Below are 17,352 nucleotides of genomic sequence, written 5' to 3'. Positions count from 1 at the left end.
AAGCCTCAAAAGTGTCCACGTCCTCAAAAAGAATGGAACCAATTTAAGAAGCCCTGTAGCCACGTCCCTCCCCCCAGGCTCCCTCCCCTGCGCCCCCGCAGTCTCCTCCCAGCTCTGAGGCCCGGGCCCCTGGCCCCAGCCCTCCCATTGGTGGAGACGTTTTTGGAGGCACCCTCCGGCTGGGGAAACTTTTCCCATATAAATAGGGCAGGTCTGGGCTTTATTATTTTAGCACCACGGCAGCGGGAGGTTTCGACTAAGTTGGAGGGAACGGCCACGGTTGCATGCCTGCGCCCGCCAGGTGATACCTCCGCTGGTGACCCAGGGGCTCTGCGACACAAGGAGTCTGCATGTCTAAGTAGTAGACATGCTCAGCTTTGTGGATACGCGGACTCTGTTGCTGCTTGCAGTAACTTCGTGCCTAGCAACATGCCAATGTAAGTGTCTTCTGCTTGTTTGGGGGAGATGAAGGAGAGAGGCTGGATAGGTGGGGACCCTGGTCTCAATAGAGGGAAACTTCACCCTTCATTCCACTTACAGCTTGTGAGGTCGCTCTGTGCTCTGTGGGGAAAACACTCGGGTTCATGAGATACAAGGAAAGTACTTTAAAAAGAATGGAAGTATGGAAGGCTTGACGGTTGCCAAGAGTTGGGGAAGTTTTTCCCTTAAAAGTAGACTGTTAGCCTGGATCCCCAGGTTGGTGAAGCCCACAAGGAGGCAAAGAACGTTGTCTCAAGATATAAACCTGACTGACAGAATGAACGACTCAGAGGGCTCCACTCTTCAGTCCCCAGAATTTGCTCGTGGTCACCTTGTGAAACTTGAGGCCTAGTTTAGAAAACCCTTTAATAGAACAATGCAAAACTCAACGGACTCCATTTCTTGTGGGCGGCAGAGTAGGTCTGGATGACGTTGATGAAGACAATAATGAAAAGGCGCCCCCTGGAGGGGGTAAAATGCAAGAACATGGACCAGGCCTTAAGTTCATGGACTTCTAGTTAAAGACTTCCCAGGTCCATAGAATGATTTACATTTCTGGGCCATATGTGGAGAATCCAGTCGATGTATCTTGAGAAGCCGGCTGTTTCAGCCTGTGCTCTTATCTTCTGAATAGTTAAAGCAGCGTCCTAATCCATTACCTGGTCATGGAAATGGTAACTTTTAACTAAAATAAGCTCTGTTCAGTTACTCTTCAACATGTTCCCACCTGTAATCAGACACAAAAACAACAGATGTGAGAAATATCAACCTTGTCCTCAGATTCGAGGGCTTGGAATTCTTCCCATGAGTCTCTTACCCACTTGCCACGTTGCTTCAAATGAATCAATTGGGCCTTTTTCTAAAATGTGGGGTGTAAACTTCAAGGCCATTTTCTATTTCTAAGTTGTATAACTAGACTTTCCTGACAAAAGAATGGAGACAATAAATCGGACTTCATCTTGAAAATGGCTGCCTAATTTAACTAGACAAAGATGTTGACTTGATACGAGTTCGGGAGGGCGTGGCCACACCCAGCCCTTCAAAAAGCTATCCCTAGCCACAAGCCCCACGTCTAACACAGCTTAATTTCTGATGTGCATATGTGCCCTTCATCCACTTTTATATTACCCCCCCCGAGGATACTAAGAAGTAGTTGCATTGTACACATTAATGTTACAAGTTAACTTTATATGAAATCAGAGTAGAAGAGTGGATCCCCACAGAAAAATATAGTAGACCTAGGGAAGAAGATATTTGAAGGTCAATATACATTCTATTCAACATCCAACCACTGTGTAGAATAAAGGTTATTCCACACACATTGTTCAAAATGGCTCACAAACTGAGTAATTAAAAGGCAAGTTTCCAAAGCCTGTAAGTCTTACAGGCTTCTCTTAATTCAAGCAGACTGTTCTTCGTCCAATGGACACAATACACTAAACATACCGTTTATCTAATTTAACAGTGCTTCTCATCAATTGCCCTTAAATGTGAACGTGTGATGCGGCTCACTATTCTGAGTGGTGACCACTGCAACAGATGTTCTCATTCCAAATGACACACTTGGTGACCACCAAATCCAAGCAATTTTTAGGGGTGAATCATCCTGGAGCAAATCTGACTGCAATTATATACCACATTATCCTATAATTATTATACTGCAGGAATGAAACTCAGTCTTTAAAGTCTTAGGGTAGCTGTGGCAAAGAAGTGGGTATTTATTTTTCTCATTATTTTTCAAGATTTTAATCCACAGTTTTCTCTTTAAATAAAGCAGCCCTTCATAGGGAACAAATGGGATGCTTTTTAGTCAAATGACCTTACCTAATTTAAGTGAACTATTTATAGCAAATATCAGACTCCTGAATCGATATGCTTTCATGTATGTAAATTAGACCTTTTTGGGGAAAAGGGCTAAGTCACTTCAATGTTTTATGAAAAACAAGTTCTGCTTTAGGTTGCACGTTCTCCTAAGTTTTCTCAGATCTGTATGCATTATTTCCTCATCAATCAATTGGTGAGAAACAGTGATTCATCTCTGCCACTTCCTCCATAACTGCTGAGCATGTGAGATGTCCTACAGACACAGTAATGTTTCACAGGATTTTAAAAACAGTAAATAATTAACTATTTAATTAAAAAATATATTTGCATATTAAAACTGTAAAGAGGTCACCCTGCTGATCTCTGCTATGCTTTTTACCTGAATAATTTGGAAGTTATTAAAATGTTCTGAAGGAGAAACAGAAAGGGTCTTTTAATCAGGTAAATCAGCTATATAGACCTGGGTATCATTTGTTAATTACTGTTATTGATCTATGGAACGATTCCGATTGATGGAATGATACCAATAACTGTTTTCTATTCTGTTCTTTCCTCAACAGATTTACACGCGGTGAGTAAAACTACTTTTGGAAGAAATAAGATGTTTGAACTTTGCCTTGACCACAGCGGTGTCATTTCTGGGGAGGGAAGTTGGCCAGTTTGGCTTCCCAAGGAAATTGGGAAGGGGCATAGTAGTAGCCCAAAGCTTTCCGGCTTCCACTGAAAGTACCCACCCCATTTTCTGAAGTGGGTGGCGCTAAATGAGGCTGGTCTCATAAAACACCCATAGACAAGAGAGAGTAAATGGATCAGTTAAGTTTGAGTTTTAGCACCAGCTACTCCAAAACACAAGAGCTGCTGAGCTTGAGAGATTTTTGTAATTTCCTAGGATTCATTTGCAACAAATTATGAATAAATTCTTAGCTCATGGATTGAAATTGCGACATAGTTACAGATAAGTATAAACATTTGCTTTTGTAGAGAACATTTTGTTGATTGGCAAAATTTTACATTTTCTTTCAATATATTAGATTAAGATAATAGGAAAGAAACAATGTAGTTACAGCTATAGATTTATTTGTACATAATATCAAAATAAAGCTATTTTAATATATAGATGTGTATATAATTCTTATAATAATCATTTATCTTTTCTCTTCTAGGGATCTGTACGAAAGGTAAGAGGCTATGTTTCTCCATAAATATCTGAAATTACCAGAATAATTTCAGTTTGACAAAATTTAATGTGAACTACAGAAAGAAAATAGTTTGACAAGATTTTACCCGTATGAATACGTCTTCACCAAACCATAAAACAGAGAGAGTACTGTTAATGTTTGATGTAACCAAGTTTTATTATCTTCCAGAAGCATCTCTAATTCTGTTATACGAATTGATGATTTACAAACTAAAAGACTTTCTAAATATTTGTTTATATTCTTATAAAGGATGCATATTATATTAATTATAGATAGTAAATCAAAGTTTATTTTAAAAGACTGACTATATAAATGTGCTGTGAAGGTGTAATAAGTGGTTTTTGTCTATAGCTCTCATCTTATTACAAGTACAATGGATAATCTTGGTTTGATCACTATGAATTATAACATCCACTAGTCTTCCAGCTTGAGAAAAAAATTACATGTAATTTCAACAAAAACAACTCTCTGTCATTTATTGTTTTGTGCCAGGTCTTCTAGCTGCCGTTGAATAATATTTTAGTCAGATCAGTCTTAACAACTAATTATTTTCAAAATTGGTTTGCTTGTTCAGCTTCAATTACTTAGACATGTGGCCCTTTGCCTTTTTTGTCTTCTGTTAGGGCCCCACTGGAGATAGAGGACCACGTGGACAAAGGGTATGTGATTTTTTTAAACCATTAAAGGTCCTATATTCAAACAACTACATATTAGAAGCTACAGAAGACTGACAATGTGTAAGATTATTTTGTATTCAGATAATTATACTGCCTTTCAAGTAAATAATCTCCTGCAGAAGTAAATGAATATTATTATATATAATCAATATTCTTCTTCAGTCACAATTACTCTTTCATAAAAAGAAACACTATTACAGACAGTCGCATTCTTTGCAGGGTCTCTCTTTCTTTCTTATTCTGGCCTGCCCAATACAGGTGCAATGGGAATGAATTCCTACCACAGAATCCTCTTTGCAACATGTTTCGTTTCTTTTGAAAAAGGAAAATCTCTGTATAGATTGGAAATAACTGTGGAAGAGTAACATGTTTCTCTATCTTCATTCAGACATGTACAGGCCAGGCTGCTAGTCTACTTGCTACATTCTTGCTACATTTCGTTGATCCGTGTCACAAAACCATTTTGCATGATTTGCACTATATAATTAATAACTGCATCATGTATCTATCATGATACATGGACTTAAATGCATTTTACTCCGTGTATTAGTTGTATAATTGTATCAGCTAATTATCCTAACAACATGGATAGTGTTATTGCAGTCTTCCCATCTCTGATCTAACCAGTTAACCTACTGTCCAGGTATCACCACCAATGCAATTGGATACCTTTACAAAAGTCAGAAAGGAGCTTCAATCTACACAATGCCCTTTCTACAGCATGAGATGTCTGAAGTTCACAGAAGGAGCTCCATCATGAATTAGGACTCAGGGTCTACTGGCTTAACTACCATTTGCTATCTTTACACATCAGGCCTTAAATGTCCTCCTAAATGAAGCCTGTGTCACAGTTGCAGATCAATCAGTGACAGATATAGCATCTTATATTTCTACCCTTTCACAGCAACAAGTCTAACCAACTGACCTTAGCATGTGTGATCTTAGGTCTCTTTCCACATGTTATACAGGGTTCCATGGGCTGCTTTAATCCTGTTCTAATTCCCTTATTTTATAACAGGGTCCAGAAGGTCCCCGAGGCAGAGATGGTGTTGATGGTCCCATTGGCCCTCCTGGTCCCCCTGGTGCCCCTGGTCCCCCTGGCCTCCCTGGCCCCCCTGGTCTTGGTGGGGTAAGATGTCTTACACATTCTTAACCTAGATCTAACTTTAGTGTCTTGCTTTGTTGGAAAAAAAAATACTGTGAAATTTATTTTTTAGCAGTTAAGGAAGAAACTTCTATTTGGAAATTAGTATATTTTATTTCATTTCTTCGGTTTCTTCGTTTAAGGTTCTGCTTTTCCCATCTTCTTTTAGGCCTTGTCAATTACAGGCATGGTCTTTGTGCTCACTGAAGGTAGCTGCAGACTTTAGCGCCATTATTTAATTTGGGGATTTAATATCTTTTATCAGTACGGCACAAATAAGAGGTATTGCATTATTAAAGAGTTTGATTAGATTGAATTACATAAGTGAAGCCCCTGGTCTTAAGCAATTTCACAAACATCTGACCCTCTCTATTCTCCTTGGCTTGGAGACTGCTGAACCAACATTCAAAGCAGTTTTAGGTTTAATTTGCTTGAAACTAAATTGAGAAAAGTACATTTCCCTTTTTCATTAATATCTTCTTTTAGCTTTATGTCTTTGACAATGGTATGAGTGCCAAATGGCCTCACTGCAGGAAGGAAAACATATTTGCTTAATTGGTTAGCACTATGAATCAGATTTCTAATTCTAATAGCCAACTGTATGCCAGTAAAATAAGACCTTTCTCTCCCAAAGATCTTATTCTGATTGCTTATCTACCCAGTGCATTAAAAGCACCTTCTTTAATACAGTTACCACTCAAAGAGAGATCTTTAACAGGAAAGTTATTACTGTGAACTATTTTTTAAAAGTTTAATCTTTTAAGGGGCATTTTAATTTTTCTATAACTTGAAAACTCTTTATATCCCTTTTTGAAACTCCAGCCAGAACAAAGAAGTATCTTAGTGACTTGTGGGCTAGGACAGCAGCTGCCAATACAGCATGTTCTCCTGAGTTCTGTCTCACTTGTGAGGGTTCTGAGGGAATGTAAAGGTTTAGGAAGCCATCTTCCCTCAGTCTAGAGGTTGGTGATGAGTGCGTGCATAGAAACAGATTTCTCAAGGCAGATGAGTCTGAAGGATAAGAAGGGGAGGTTCTCCATTTCAGTCTCGGTGGGGGACTCAGCACTGAATTCTAAGTCATTTCTATTGAAACGTGGCTCTCTTATAAATAGTATCAGGGAATTAATTAATTAATTAAAGTATTAAATCATATCAGAAAATTAACTAATTTATTAATTGATTGAAAGAAGAATGAAAGATGTAAGTGTATGACCATTGACCTATATACCCATGTGTGTTTTCTTCTCTCCAGAACTTTGCTGCTCAGTATTCTGACAAAGGAGTTTCAGCTGGCCCTGGACCAATGGTATGTTTGTCTCCTTTTAACCTAGAGGGAAAAAAGCAGCTTATGTAAGAGAATTCATGTTAACCCTCACAATACTAATTAAGTTAACACTCCATGGTTAGATCAAACGAAAACAACTCCTTTTCCTACATTTAAATATCAAAACTGAAATCCAGGTTAGGAGTTTTCAATTTTCTCTACCAACATGCCTCATAAAAGGAAGGTTAGATGTCTATGTCTGAAAAACAATCTTTGGAAATCCAGACCATAACTTGAGCAAATGAATTTAACTCAAAAAATTAACATCTATACATTTCTCTATGTCTTCCCACAATCCTTAAAGTATGAAGGGGGCGCTAAAAAGCAGAAGGATTTATTGTGCTCCCTGAACCTGTTGGGAAGGACCAAGAAGTTCTACCTCAGTCCTTTTCCTTCATCACATAGCAAGAGAGTCTAGGGCTTTATTGTCCCCCCCCCCCCCAACTCATGCAGGTAGTTAAGAGATAACGTATGGTTCATGTATTTAGTCCTTGTGTAGAACACTTTCTTAGTCACAAGAATTTCCCGGGTGCCCCCAGCAGGTTCAGAGCTACACTATAGATTTCCACAGCTAACAGCAAATGGCAGCCGTTCTGAATTACCTTCAGGGACTTGACGATGTAAGGAATGTTTCCTTTCTCTCCATTCTGATGAAAATTCCTTTTCTTGTCTGTTTATTAAAAGCCAGTATAAACAAGAATGAGTCAAATTTAGCATTTGTGTCACTCAGCGCACATCCTGTCATTTGTGTAACAATTTATAAAGCTTCCCTGTGTATCAGGATGATGACCTAGCTGACAAATGAAGCTTCTACCAAACATTACTGAGATGTGATAAAGAGAAAATAGACGTGATCATGAAAAATGCACTATAGTTTATAGGAAAGAATGAAATGTCCCAGAAGTAAAAACATTAGATTGATTGACTACTGCAGAATTTAATATACATGCACACAATTTGGTGATTCTAATTATCTGTTTTCCAAAGGCATTTATCTGATAGTTATCATGGTGTTTAAACACAACTTTTACCTGGGCTCTACATCAGTGCTCTATCTGCACAAGACATTATTCTGAAGCTAATGGGCCGAAGTAAACTAATATGCTATAAGGGCAAGACAATATTTTCTGTAAATTAAAACTCTCACTTGTAAAATAATGTAGCTTTAATTGATGAATTTCAATTTCCTGATTTTTCCTGGTAATTTAAAACGTTCATATCTGAAGTGAAAAATTGAAACATTCTTTCAGCTTTGTTTATCTTAGACACTTGAAATGAGTTGTTTCTGCCAATGCCAGACAGTCCTCAGATGTAAAGTAGAATCCATTTCTCAAGAAGAGGCAAAGTGGGAAATAAAGCAGAAGTAGATGTCATTTTATTCTAAAAATTAAAAATAGTAGACATACGCCAGAGAAATCAATGTGGATTTCAGGTTCCCTGTCTTTAAAACTTCTTTCTAGGGAGTATCAAAAAAAGTATTCACTTTAAAATATCAGTGAAATATAATTTAAGCTTGTACATCCATCCCTATCCACAGACAGATGTAACCAACAGATATGTGTTTAATAAAGAAAAGATGGGCAGCAATAAAGTGTTAAATAATTTCCCATGTAGGAAAATCAATAACTACAAAACCCCCACAGGGTTCTTTTCTGAATTAATCATAGTTCATCTCACAGCCTCCACAAAATAAAATATCCTTTATGTAAATCAAGTTGTTGCAAATACAGGGGAAGATGAATAAATATAATTAAAAATTCATGATGTCAAAGAAAATTATACTTAATGGATGCCTAAAAAATATTTTTATTGAAAAGTGACAGCTTCTTTTAACAGAGAAGCCATTTCTAAGACAAAATAAATAATTCTCATAATTAAAATAATGTGCTTTTAAAATAAAATATGTAGTGTCTCACTATAGTCATTTAATAAAATGGAGAGGCTCAAGTGCAGAGTCCTCATGGTTGATGTATTATAAGCAAATTACTCAAGAGTAATTTGTAATTGTGCATGAGGTAGTTTTTAGCTGAGAGATGAGTCCTGCAGATGATCTTACACAGCATTGATTAATACACAGGCAAAACAAAACTACATTTAGCTGAAAAACTCATAACATTCTGTTTCTCTTTACATTTCTATTCCACTAAACAGAAGAAGAAAGAAAAACGGCTGTCATTTGTGTTATGTTTTCAATATCCTATGATAGATTTCTCCAACAGGCTACCTCAATAATAACTTATTTTTGCTTCACCCCTCATTACATCCTCTTTCACTTGACATTTTCATCAGTCATCAACAGGCCTGAAAAGAGCTTTAAGGTTATAATAAACCTCCTTTTAATCATTAAGAAGGACTTTTGATCCTTTTCAATTTATGGTCCAGTGGCAATAAAAATATCAATTTCTTAGCTACTTATGACAGGGAGAGTTGACATATGACAAAGGGAATCTAACTGAAATTCTTTGTCAGCCATTCTGTGTTCTGTTCTTGTGCAAAGATCAGTTCCCTTCATTGCCTTGGAACAATCTCCAGATGCCCAGTGTTTCACATCTCATGGAATTTATGACTTCTCCCATACAATTCTCATTGAGTTCAGAAGATTGGTTGGTTTAAAAAAAAAGAAAAGAAAAGAAAGAACTGAAGGTCAGGAGAGGGTTCAGGAAATTTGGTTAATCTGTTCATTAAAAAAAAAAATTGAAGGGGCTCAGGGATGTCTTTTCTAAATTCAGTCTATTCAGTCCAGCTTACGAGACTCCCAACAAGGAGATGACTCTTGGTGTTAACTATGTGTATACTCATTACAGGGCTTAATGGGACCCAGAGGCCCTCCTGGTGCTGTTGGAGCCCCTGTAAGTATCAAAAACCTGTAATCATTCTTATATAAAAGGAGAAGGTTATACATGACTCATGCACTGAAGATGTTGGTAGATGGCGAAGGACTTGTCTAATGTACAATGACCTGAGCTTGACTCCAGAACTTCCTGATATATAAATAAATGTTTCTTCTCCTCTACCTTAGGGACCTCAAGGATTCCAAGGGCCTGCTGGTGAGCCTGGTGAGCCTGGTCAAACGGTGAGAACATTTTCTCTCTGTTTAAAAAAAAGAGGAAGTCTCCGAAGAGCAGTTTGTGAACACAGTCTTAACCTCAATGCATCTCCTATTCCCTTAGGGTCCTGCAGGTTCCCGTGGTCCAGCTGGCCCTCCTGGCAAGGCTGGTGAGGATGTAAGTGCTTACTCTCAAGCTTCTCTGAAACAACTTTTACATACTCCTGTCTCAACAGGAGTATCTAGAGCCAAACTAAGTTCCATACTGAATGCTCAATATGTCCGAGTTGTCCCATATGGGAAATATTACTTTAATGAAATACTAATTAACTTGCTTGTGCTCAAGAGATTATAATTGTTAATTAAACATGTATTCTAGCCCACATAATTATGCATCCCTTTCTCTCATGATTGCTTACTAAGTGAAGGATGACCCTAGGCTGCTTTCCTGTTTTAGGGTCACCCTGGAAAACCTGGAAGACCTGGAGAGAGAGGAGTCGTTGGACCACAGGTAAGATTGTTGACAACAAGATGTGGTCCAGGATTACTTATGAGCATACCTCTGATGGTGGTTCAAATGTCACTCACACTGGTGACATTGATTGAAGACATCTATCTGACAAGGGAAAGAACCAAGTAAAATTGCAGATATTTTATTCATGTTCATAACGTAATATCGGTGACAGCAAACAAACTATGACTATCTAAACCATGTCTTCTACAAATGCCACCATCTTAGTTATTCATATCATAGCTAGTAGTTTGTGGCTCCATGCTTTAAAAAAATAACACCCTTTAATCCCAAACTTGAGCTTTGAAAATTGGTTTGGAAAGAGGAAAGCATGGTGTTTCAGCTTCTAAGTAAACCTTACTTACCTCGCTCTGATTTCCCCCCACCCCAAGGGTGCTCGTGGTTTCCCTGGGACACCTGGACTTCCTGGCTTCAAAGGCATTCGAGTGAGTGACTTCTTCATCTAAATGAGAAAAAAAAAAATGCTGATGATGGGAGTGGTAACAACTCAACTGTATTTAAACTCCTGGGTGAGGCATCCTAGCTTCCATGACTCTGAATTTTGAAAAAGCTGGAAATTAAAGTGGAACCAATGCTCGTCAAAACTGAGTGAGACTAATGTGGAACCACTATGCAGATTATAGATTATATATAGATTGTGTCTATTTTAAGTACGTAGAGCTATCTAAAACCAGAAAGTTGTCCGGGTGAGAGGGATGTGAGGAAGCTTGTCCAGCTCCTTTCCCTTGCCTGTGTGCAGGCCAAATGATTGGCCTGGGGTAGTAGAACCAGCTCAACTGAGCTGGACACTGGATTGTGTTCTTCAGCAACCATGGGATCTGTCTAGAAAATGTAATCATTGCAAAGATGGAAGACTCTGGTCTGACTGAGATTACAACATGACAGCATTTTAAAAAGTGTTCATTGCCTTTCAGGGACACAATGGTCTGGATGGATTGAAGGGACAGCCTGGTGCACAGGGTGTGAAGGTAAATACGGAGTTAGGAACACCATTTCTAGGCAAATCATTTAAAATCTTCCATTGCTATCAAAATGGCTATATTACTGAAGACAACCCACATTTCAAAAACAATCTTGTCTCCTCATCTAGCCTTCAAATCCCTCAATGGTGAAACAGTGAGATTCCATGACAAGAGGCCAATTACTAATGTTTATTTAGCTTAATGTAAATAATCAAATGGAAAAATAATGTTAAAATTGTCTTCCTCCATCTCCCTTCTTCCTCTTATGCTGTCATTGAATCTCTGTAGCCAAAATAAATGTAAATAAACATATAACCAAATATTAGAACAAAGTGTGCTACTTTAAAGTGTAAATTCTCCTTTGCCTTGCACTAATTAGGTAGGTACATTCATGTCACAATACACGTTTCAACCTCATTCTTCTGATTTATCTGTGCACACTCAAAATTTTTTTTAATTAGTTAATTAAAGTCTGAGAAGTTTATTATCTCTTGGCTAGCCTCTTCTCTGACAGCGTTTCGAACCATAAAATGTTCTCTTTCCTATTAAGGAGATAATGTGATATTAAAGTGAATACCAATGTAATTACAAATTAACGAGTAACAAATGCAGGCGGGACCAGAGATGAACATGAATATGGAGACTCTGGTCTAACTTCCCAGCTGCCACACAAACGAATAAGGTCATGTCTGTTCTCCCATGGGCCCCTGTATCATGAGCTCAGATTACTGATCACAATATCGGTAAATTTTAGAGCTAAAAGGCACTTTGTAGGCACCTTCATTTAGGAGAAACGGAGGTCAGGAAGCGCTCATGACTTGCCCAGAGTCATTCGTCCAGTGGTCAAAAGACAAACTCAGGAATCTCCTGCCACTCGTTCCTAAAGTATATTCTTCACATAGAGCCTTAGACGTAGAGCTGGAGAAACAGCTCAGTGGCAGAGCACTTGCTGGGTAAGCAGTGCCAAACCTTTGGTTTACTCCTCAGCAGCTCTCTCTACACTAGAATGCCTCAAAGGAAAGTGATTTTACATCCCCCAAAATAGAAAGTGACCCACTGATACCTAGCTCTCAGAATCAGAACCAAATGTGATGGCCCTAAAAACTCTTATGATGCTTTGACTTTCCAGTCATCTTAATAAAAAACGATTAACACTAGACATTCAGATACCCCTGAAGATGGTAAATTTGGTTGCACTAAGAGAAAATGTATCATCTGTTTTTCTTTTCAAATAACATTCCTATCTATGGAGTTGGTTCCAAATGTCTAGAATATAAAGAGAAAATTGGAGGGGGGTACAATTAAATAATCACATCTTTTTAGTACCTTAGCGTTTGGTGTATTTAAATAAAATCACTATCATATTTTTAAAAAACCATATGTGTCTGAGATCTTTAAGAAACAGTCTATAAGTACAAAAACCATGTTTAAAATGTACAAAACACTCGAACTGATACAATAGAGTAAAATCTGTGCAATCAGAAAAATGATATATATAATGAATATAGTTTCCATTTTTCTTCTGCACATAGGGTGAACCCGGTGCCCCTGGAGAGAATGGAACCCCAGGTCTAGCAGTGAGTATTGATCAATTCACTGGGAACCCTAATGTGTACTCTTAGCATTCTTTAGTGTCTTTGATAATCGCCATTTCCCTTGGCATTGCATTCTTGATGTTTTTCTTATATCTCTGTGTATTCAACTTTTACCTGGTGTTAGAACAAGACTTGTATTCTTAGTGAACTCTTGCATGTGTTAGAAATTGGACAAAGTAAGTGCTGCCTGTGACTCTTTTAAGATCAGCATTCTGGACTTTATTAACAATATTTCTGCTTTTAGGGCGCCCGAGGGCTTCCTGGAGAGAGAGGGCGTGTCGGAGCTCCTGGTCCAGCTGTAAGTGGTCAAGTTTTTTTCTTTCTTTTCAATCTTTTTTAAACACTGTCTAAAGGGAGTTGCTTGATGTCGACCTGACTGTCTTTCCTTCCTTCATAGGGTGCCCGTGGCAGTGATGGAAGTGTTGGCCCTGTTGGCCCTGCTGTAAGTTCTGGCACTGGGGAGTAGGGAGGAGTTAAACCTGTGGGGCAGTAGCTATCTCTGATAACTCTTATGAAATGACAACATTTTGGACATTTTTGCCAAATGTTTCCCTGGGGTCTTCGGAAGTTTCCCTTTCTAAGTAGCAAAGGCTATCCCAAATGCCTAGAGCTACGGACTGAGGCACAGGGTAAAACTCATCCTAAACCTTGAACATCTTTTCTTGATGGAACCCTGTGCTTGTTTTCCTAATCTGCTTCAAGGAAATTTCTTACGCCTTCTGCTTTGATTTCAGGGTCCCATTGGGTCTGCTGGACCTCCCGGTTTCCCAGGTGCTCCTGGTCCCAAGGTAAAAAGAGTTGATTGCTATCACCATCTTGATAAATCATTTTTTAGTACCACCTGAAATATCAGCACTGCTTGCAGGCAGGGGGACAACTGCAGAGCAATTCCCTTAATCAACCCCACCCTTTAAAATGCCTACAGAAGAATTTTCTTACTCTAAACTTGCAGTAAACCTCTCTGTACGCTATATAAAGATGGAGCCTCGGCCTAGAAACTGACTGCCCAGAAGCTCTATAGAATGTGCTTTCCAAACTAGCCCACAGAGACGAAACCACAGCAACTGTAGGGATAATGCCAAAATGTCAGATCTAGGCTTGCAAACTAGAAAAATCAAGCCCAAACTTTGTGATGATAAACCAGAGAAGCTGAGTTGTTGCGGTTCTGACGAAATTCCCTAAAAGTTGGTGCTATGATCAACAACAGTGTCTTGTCTTGTTATTTACTGCTAACTCCCCGCCCTGTTACTTCCGTTCTCAGGGTGAAATTGGGCCTGTTGGTAACCCCGGTCCTGCTGGTCCTGCTGGTCCCCGTGGTGAAGTGGGTCTTCCAGGTCTTTCTGGCCCTGTCGGACCTCCTGTAAGTAGTCATTGACCTAAGACAGTTGAGAAAGACTGGAGATGGGGTCAGAGAAGGTAAGAAATATTCTCATTCAGTGAGTTTTTTCCTTCTCCTTTCCCTCCTAGGGCAACCCTGGGGCAAATGGTCTCACTGGAGCCAAGGGGGCTACTGTAAGTACAGCTGGGTAGCTGACATGTGCTGCTCCGGGTTAGAGGCGCTTAAAGAGGGCGGCCTCTGCATCCCGCTTCCTCCTGAGGGACCTTTCTTTTATTTCTTCCCACAGGGACTCCCTGGAGTTGCTGGAGCTCCCGGTCTCCCTGGCCCCCGCGGTATTCCTGGTCCCGTTGGTGCCGCTGGTGCTACTGGTCCCAGAGGACTTGTTGTAAGTGGTCACCGCTATATTTACCTGTACTTTGACTTTTTTTTTTTTTGCAACATTTTTGTCTTCCTTCTGTAGTGTTGTGTAAATGTTTATATTTCTCTTATAGCTTCATCATGTGTCTGCATAGTCCCTCCTCTATGCATGCACAGAAGCTTCTTTAGTAGCTTGTGAAAAAATAATATTAATGAGGTAAACTCAGTTTACCCTTCCACCAATACCATTTTAAAGACCTAGAGTTTAAACAGCCCAAGAGACTCGTCTGCTGGAGAGTCCTGACACATTTCTGTCGTTTGACCCCTGTTTCCTTTGGATCTTAGGGTGAGCCTGGTCCTGCTGGCTCCAAAGGAGAGACCGGTAACAAGGGTGAGCCTGTAAGTGGTTTCACAATTCCAATTGTGTTAACTTATCCTTACCACTTTTCAATCCAATTTCAGTAATTAGATATGATATAAAAATATTTTCTACTCTTTTTATTATTTTAAAAAAAAATAGGGTTCTGCTGGAGCCCAAGGTCCTCCCGGTCCCAGTGGAGAAGAAGGAAAGAGAGGCTCACCCGGAGAACCTGGATCTGCTGGCCCTGCAGGACCTCCAGGTCTTAGAGTAAGTTCTGAATACCCCAGACAGAGCAGACCATGATGCCACCCCTTGGCTGGGACACGGTCAGCATTTCTGTGTGTGATTCCTAGATGGAAGAGCATCTGCCTTCCATCTGTTTTATTAAATTAGCAACTCTCAATTTGGTATGTTATTAAATGGGTCTGGAAACAATGTTTGACCTATTTTTGCTGGATGCTCATCTGTGCATTTCCTTGGCATTTGGGTAAAATGTTTTGGCTTGGTGTGCACCCGTATCTTCCTCTTAGGAGAAATCGTGCCCTGTCTTGGGAAACTCTACCCAATGGGATTTAAAGGTTTCTCTAATCCCCCACTGTCTCATGCCCTTTTCTACAGGGGAGCCCTGGTTCTCGAGGTCTTCCTGGAGCTGATGGCAGAGCTGGTGTGATGGTAAGTCGCCCATCACTTACTTCCCAGGAAGGACCTCGAAATGCCAGTGCTCGATGTGTCCTCGGCATTGCATGAGCAGCCTTCTTATTTGGTCTCTCTCCTATTAACAGGGACCTCCTGGCAATCGTGGTTCAACTGGCCCTGCTGGAGTTCGAGGCCCTAATGGAGATGCCGGTCGCCCTGGGGAACCTGGTCTCATGGGACCCAGAGTAAGTTTCAGATAAATCCTCATAAAGTCCCATCTGGAATTGGTGCCTCCTTTAAAGGACTGCTTAACACCAAGGGATACAACAAAACATCTAAAGTAAGTTTGTTAGTAGACTTCCTGATGATTGCCTTTTCAACCCAACCTTATCAGAACTGCATAGAAAGTTCCATACGTCAGGCTAGTCCATAGGTTTCCTCTGTATTACTTGAATTAATGACTGGGGGCGTGGGATTGGGAAACTATGTCTATTTTAAAATATCCAGATTAGTTTGGTTCTCTCTTCAGCATGTATCTTTTATCTTAAGTTATGCGTTTTATATACGGTATTCATGATATGTATTAAGGCTATACATTATTAGTTTATTAGATTCATAAGTGAAGCCATTCTTCCTGCAATCATAAAGCATGATAATGCATTCAGCTTCACACCAGCTATCCAGGCGTGACTTTTTGATCCGGAGATGCTCAAATCCATAGCAATGGAGTCATTTTCCCCTCCATTATCTCTTATGGGTGAATATCAGCTGTAATTTCATACCCTAAACAAAGTAATAGGGACCAACAACTATCACAATAAAAAGATCCACCTTGGAAATGGCTGACCAGATTTTTTTCTTCCTATCCTGGAGTAAATAACATAATACATTCTTCCCACCCAACAGGTTACTTAACAGTTTCTTCTGATGCCTATAAATGAATCAGTTGCAAAACAATTAAATGCAAAGGCGTGCTCACACACACACACACACACACACACACACACACACACACACACACCACAGAAGAAAGACTTCAGAGTTCTTTTCATACTTTCCAGCAAGGCTGCTATCTCTAATGAATCCCCCTCAGCAGCAAACAAAAAGGGGGAAGAGAGGGTTGTGTGAGATTTCAATTAATTTGAGCCTTGAGTGTAGGAGCTGGCGTACCCACATGAAAGGACCCTCATTTATTTTACAGGGTCTTCCTGGGTCTCCTGGAACTGTTGGCCCAGCTGGTAAAGAAGGCCCTGTGGTAAGTATTGCTCATTTTCCATTACGTTTTCAAGAACACTTATTGCACCTTCCTCAAGTCTATTTCTGAGGCTTATTTATACATGAATACATTGAAAATAAATATCAGCCACCTCGACATCATCTGGGAACAGAAGGTAATAGATTGTAATTACGGAGTCTAAATGGATGCAGAACTGAAAGCAGAGAAGGGATAAGATACCCATGTCTGGGGAAATTGAAGCAGGTGACAAGGGGACAGAAAAGGAAGGGAGAGGGGCAGATTGTATGCATGTGAGATTGCACTGTCTGTCTGTGTACTGACATCCTATTTAGAACAGGGGAATGGAGTCATAATTTATTGACACTTTATATGGGAAGCTTTGTGCATACAGAAAACTACCTTGTTTCAAATCCTCATCCTGATAGCTGGAAACCATGGGGACTGGGAATAAACTTGTAACTCTGGTTTCAGGGTCTCCCTGGCATTGATGGCAGACCTGGTCCAATTGGCCCAGCAGGACCAAGAGGTGAAGCTGGCAACATCGGATTCCCTGGACCCAAAGGCCCCTCTGTAAGGATCATGACTTCCTCTCCCTTGATACCTATTGCTACATCTCTGTCACAGTCAAGTAATTCTCTC

General features: G+C 39.7%; 1 protein-coding gene across 1 annotated transcript in view; it reads left to right on the top strand.

The window, feature by feature from the left end:
• The first annotated feature begins 217 nt into the window (after positions 1-217).
• Col1a2 (collagen type I alpha 2 chain) overlaps positions 218-17,352 on the top strand; it is a 35,873-nt gene continuing 18,738 nt past the window's right edge. The window contains exons 1-25 of the mRNA XM_034519438.2: positions 218-437; positions 2,865-2,875; positions 3,468-3,482; positions 4,127-4,162; positions 5,199-5,309; positions 6,577-6,630; positions 9,453-9,497; positions 9,668-9,721; positions 9,819-9,872; positions 10,152-10,205; positions 10,598-10,651; positions 11,141-11,194; positions 12,721-12,765; positions 13,028-13,081; positions 13,181-13,225; positions 13,518-13,571; positions 14,045-14,143; positions 14,251-14,295; positions 14,409-14,507; positions 14,825-14,878; positions 15,000-15,107; positions 15,459-15,512; positions 15,623-15,721; positions 16,678-16,731; positions 17,185-17,283. Coding sequence (XP_034375329.1) covers positions 368-437; positions 2,865-2,875; positions 3,468-3,482; positions 4,127-4,162; positions 5,199-5,309; positions 6,577-6,630; positions 9,453-9,497; positions 9,668-9,721; positions 9,819-9,872; positions 10,152-10,205; positions 10,598-10,651; positions 11,141-11,194; positions 12,721-12,765; positions 13,028-13,081; positions 13,181-13,225; positions 13,518-13,571; positions 14,045-14,143; positions 14,251-14,295; positions 14,409-14,507; positions 14,825-14,878; positions 15,000-15,107; positions 15,459-15,512; positions 15,623-15,721; positions 16,678-16,731; positions 17,185-17,283 — 1,521 coding nt within the window. The 5' untranslated portion in view covers positions 218-367. The remainder of the gene's footprint in view (positions 438-2,864; positions 2,876-3,467; positions 3,483-4,126; positions 4,163-5,198; positions 5,310-6,576; positions 6,631-9,452; positions 9,498-9,667; positions 9,722-9,818; positions 9,873-10,151; positions 10,206-10,597; positions 10,652-11,140; positions 11,195-12,720; positions 12,766-13,027; positions 13,082-13,180; positions 13,226-13,517; positions 13,572-14,044; positions 14,144-14,250; positions 14,296-14,408; positions 14,508-14,824; positions 14,879-14,999; positions 15,108-15,458; positions 15,513-15,622; positions 15,722-16,677; positions 16,732-17,184; positions 17,284-17,352) is intronic.

This window comes from Arvicanthis niloticus, chromosome 15, assembly GCF_011762505.2.
Source record: "Arvicanthis niloticus isolate mArvNil1 chromosome 15, mArvNil1.pat.X, whole genome shotgun sequence".
Lineage (NCBI taxonomy): Eukaryota > Metazoa > Chordata > Mammalia > Rodentia > Muridae > Arvicanthis > Arvicanthis niloticus.
Note: the sequence above shows the minus strand (reverse complement) of the source record. Positions and strands in the feature narration are given on the sequence as shown.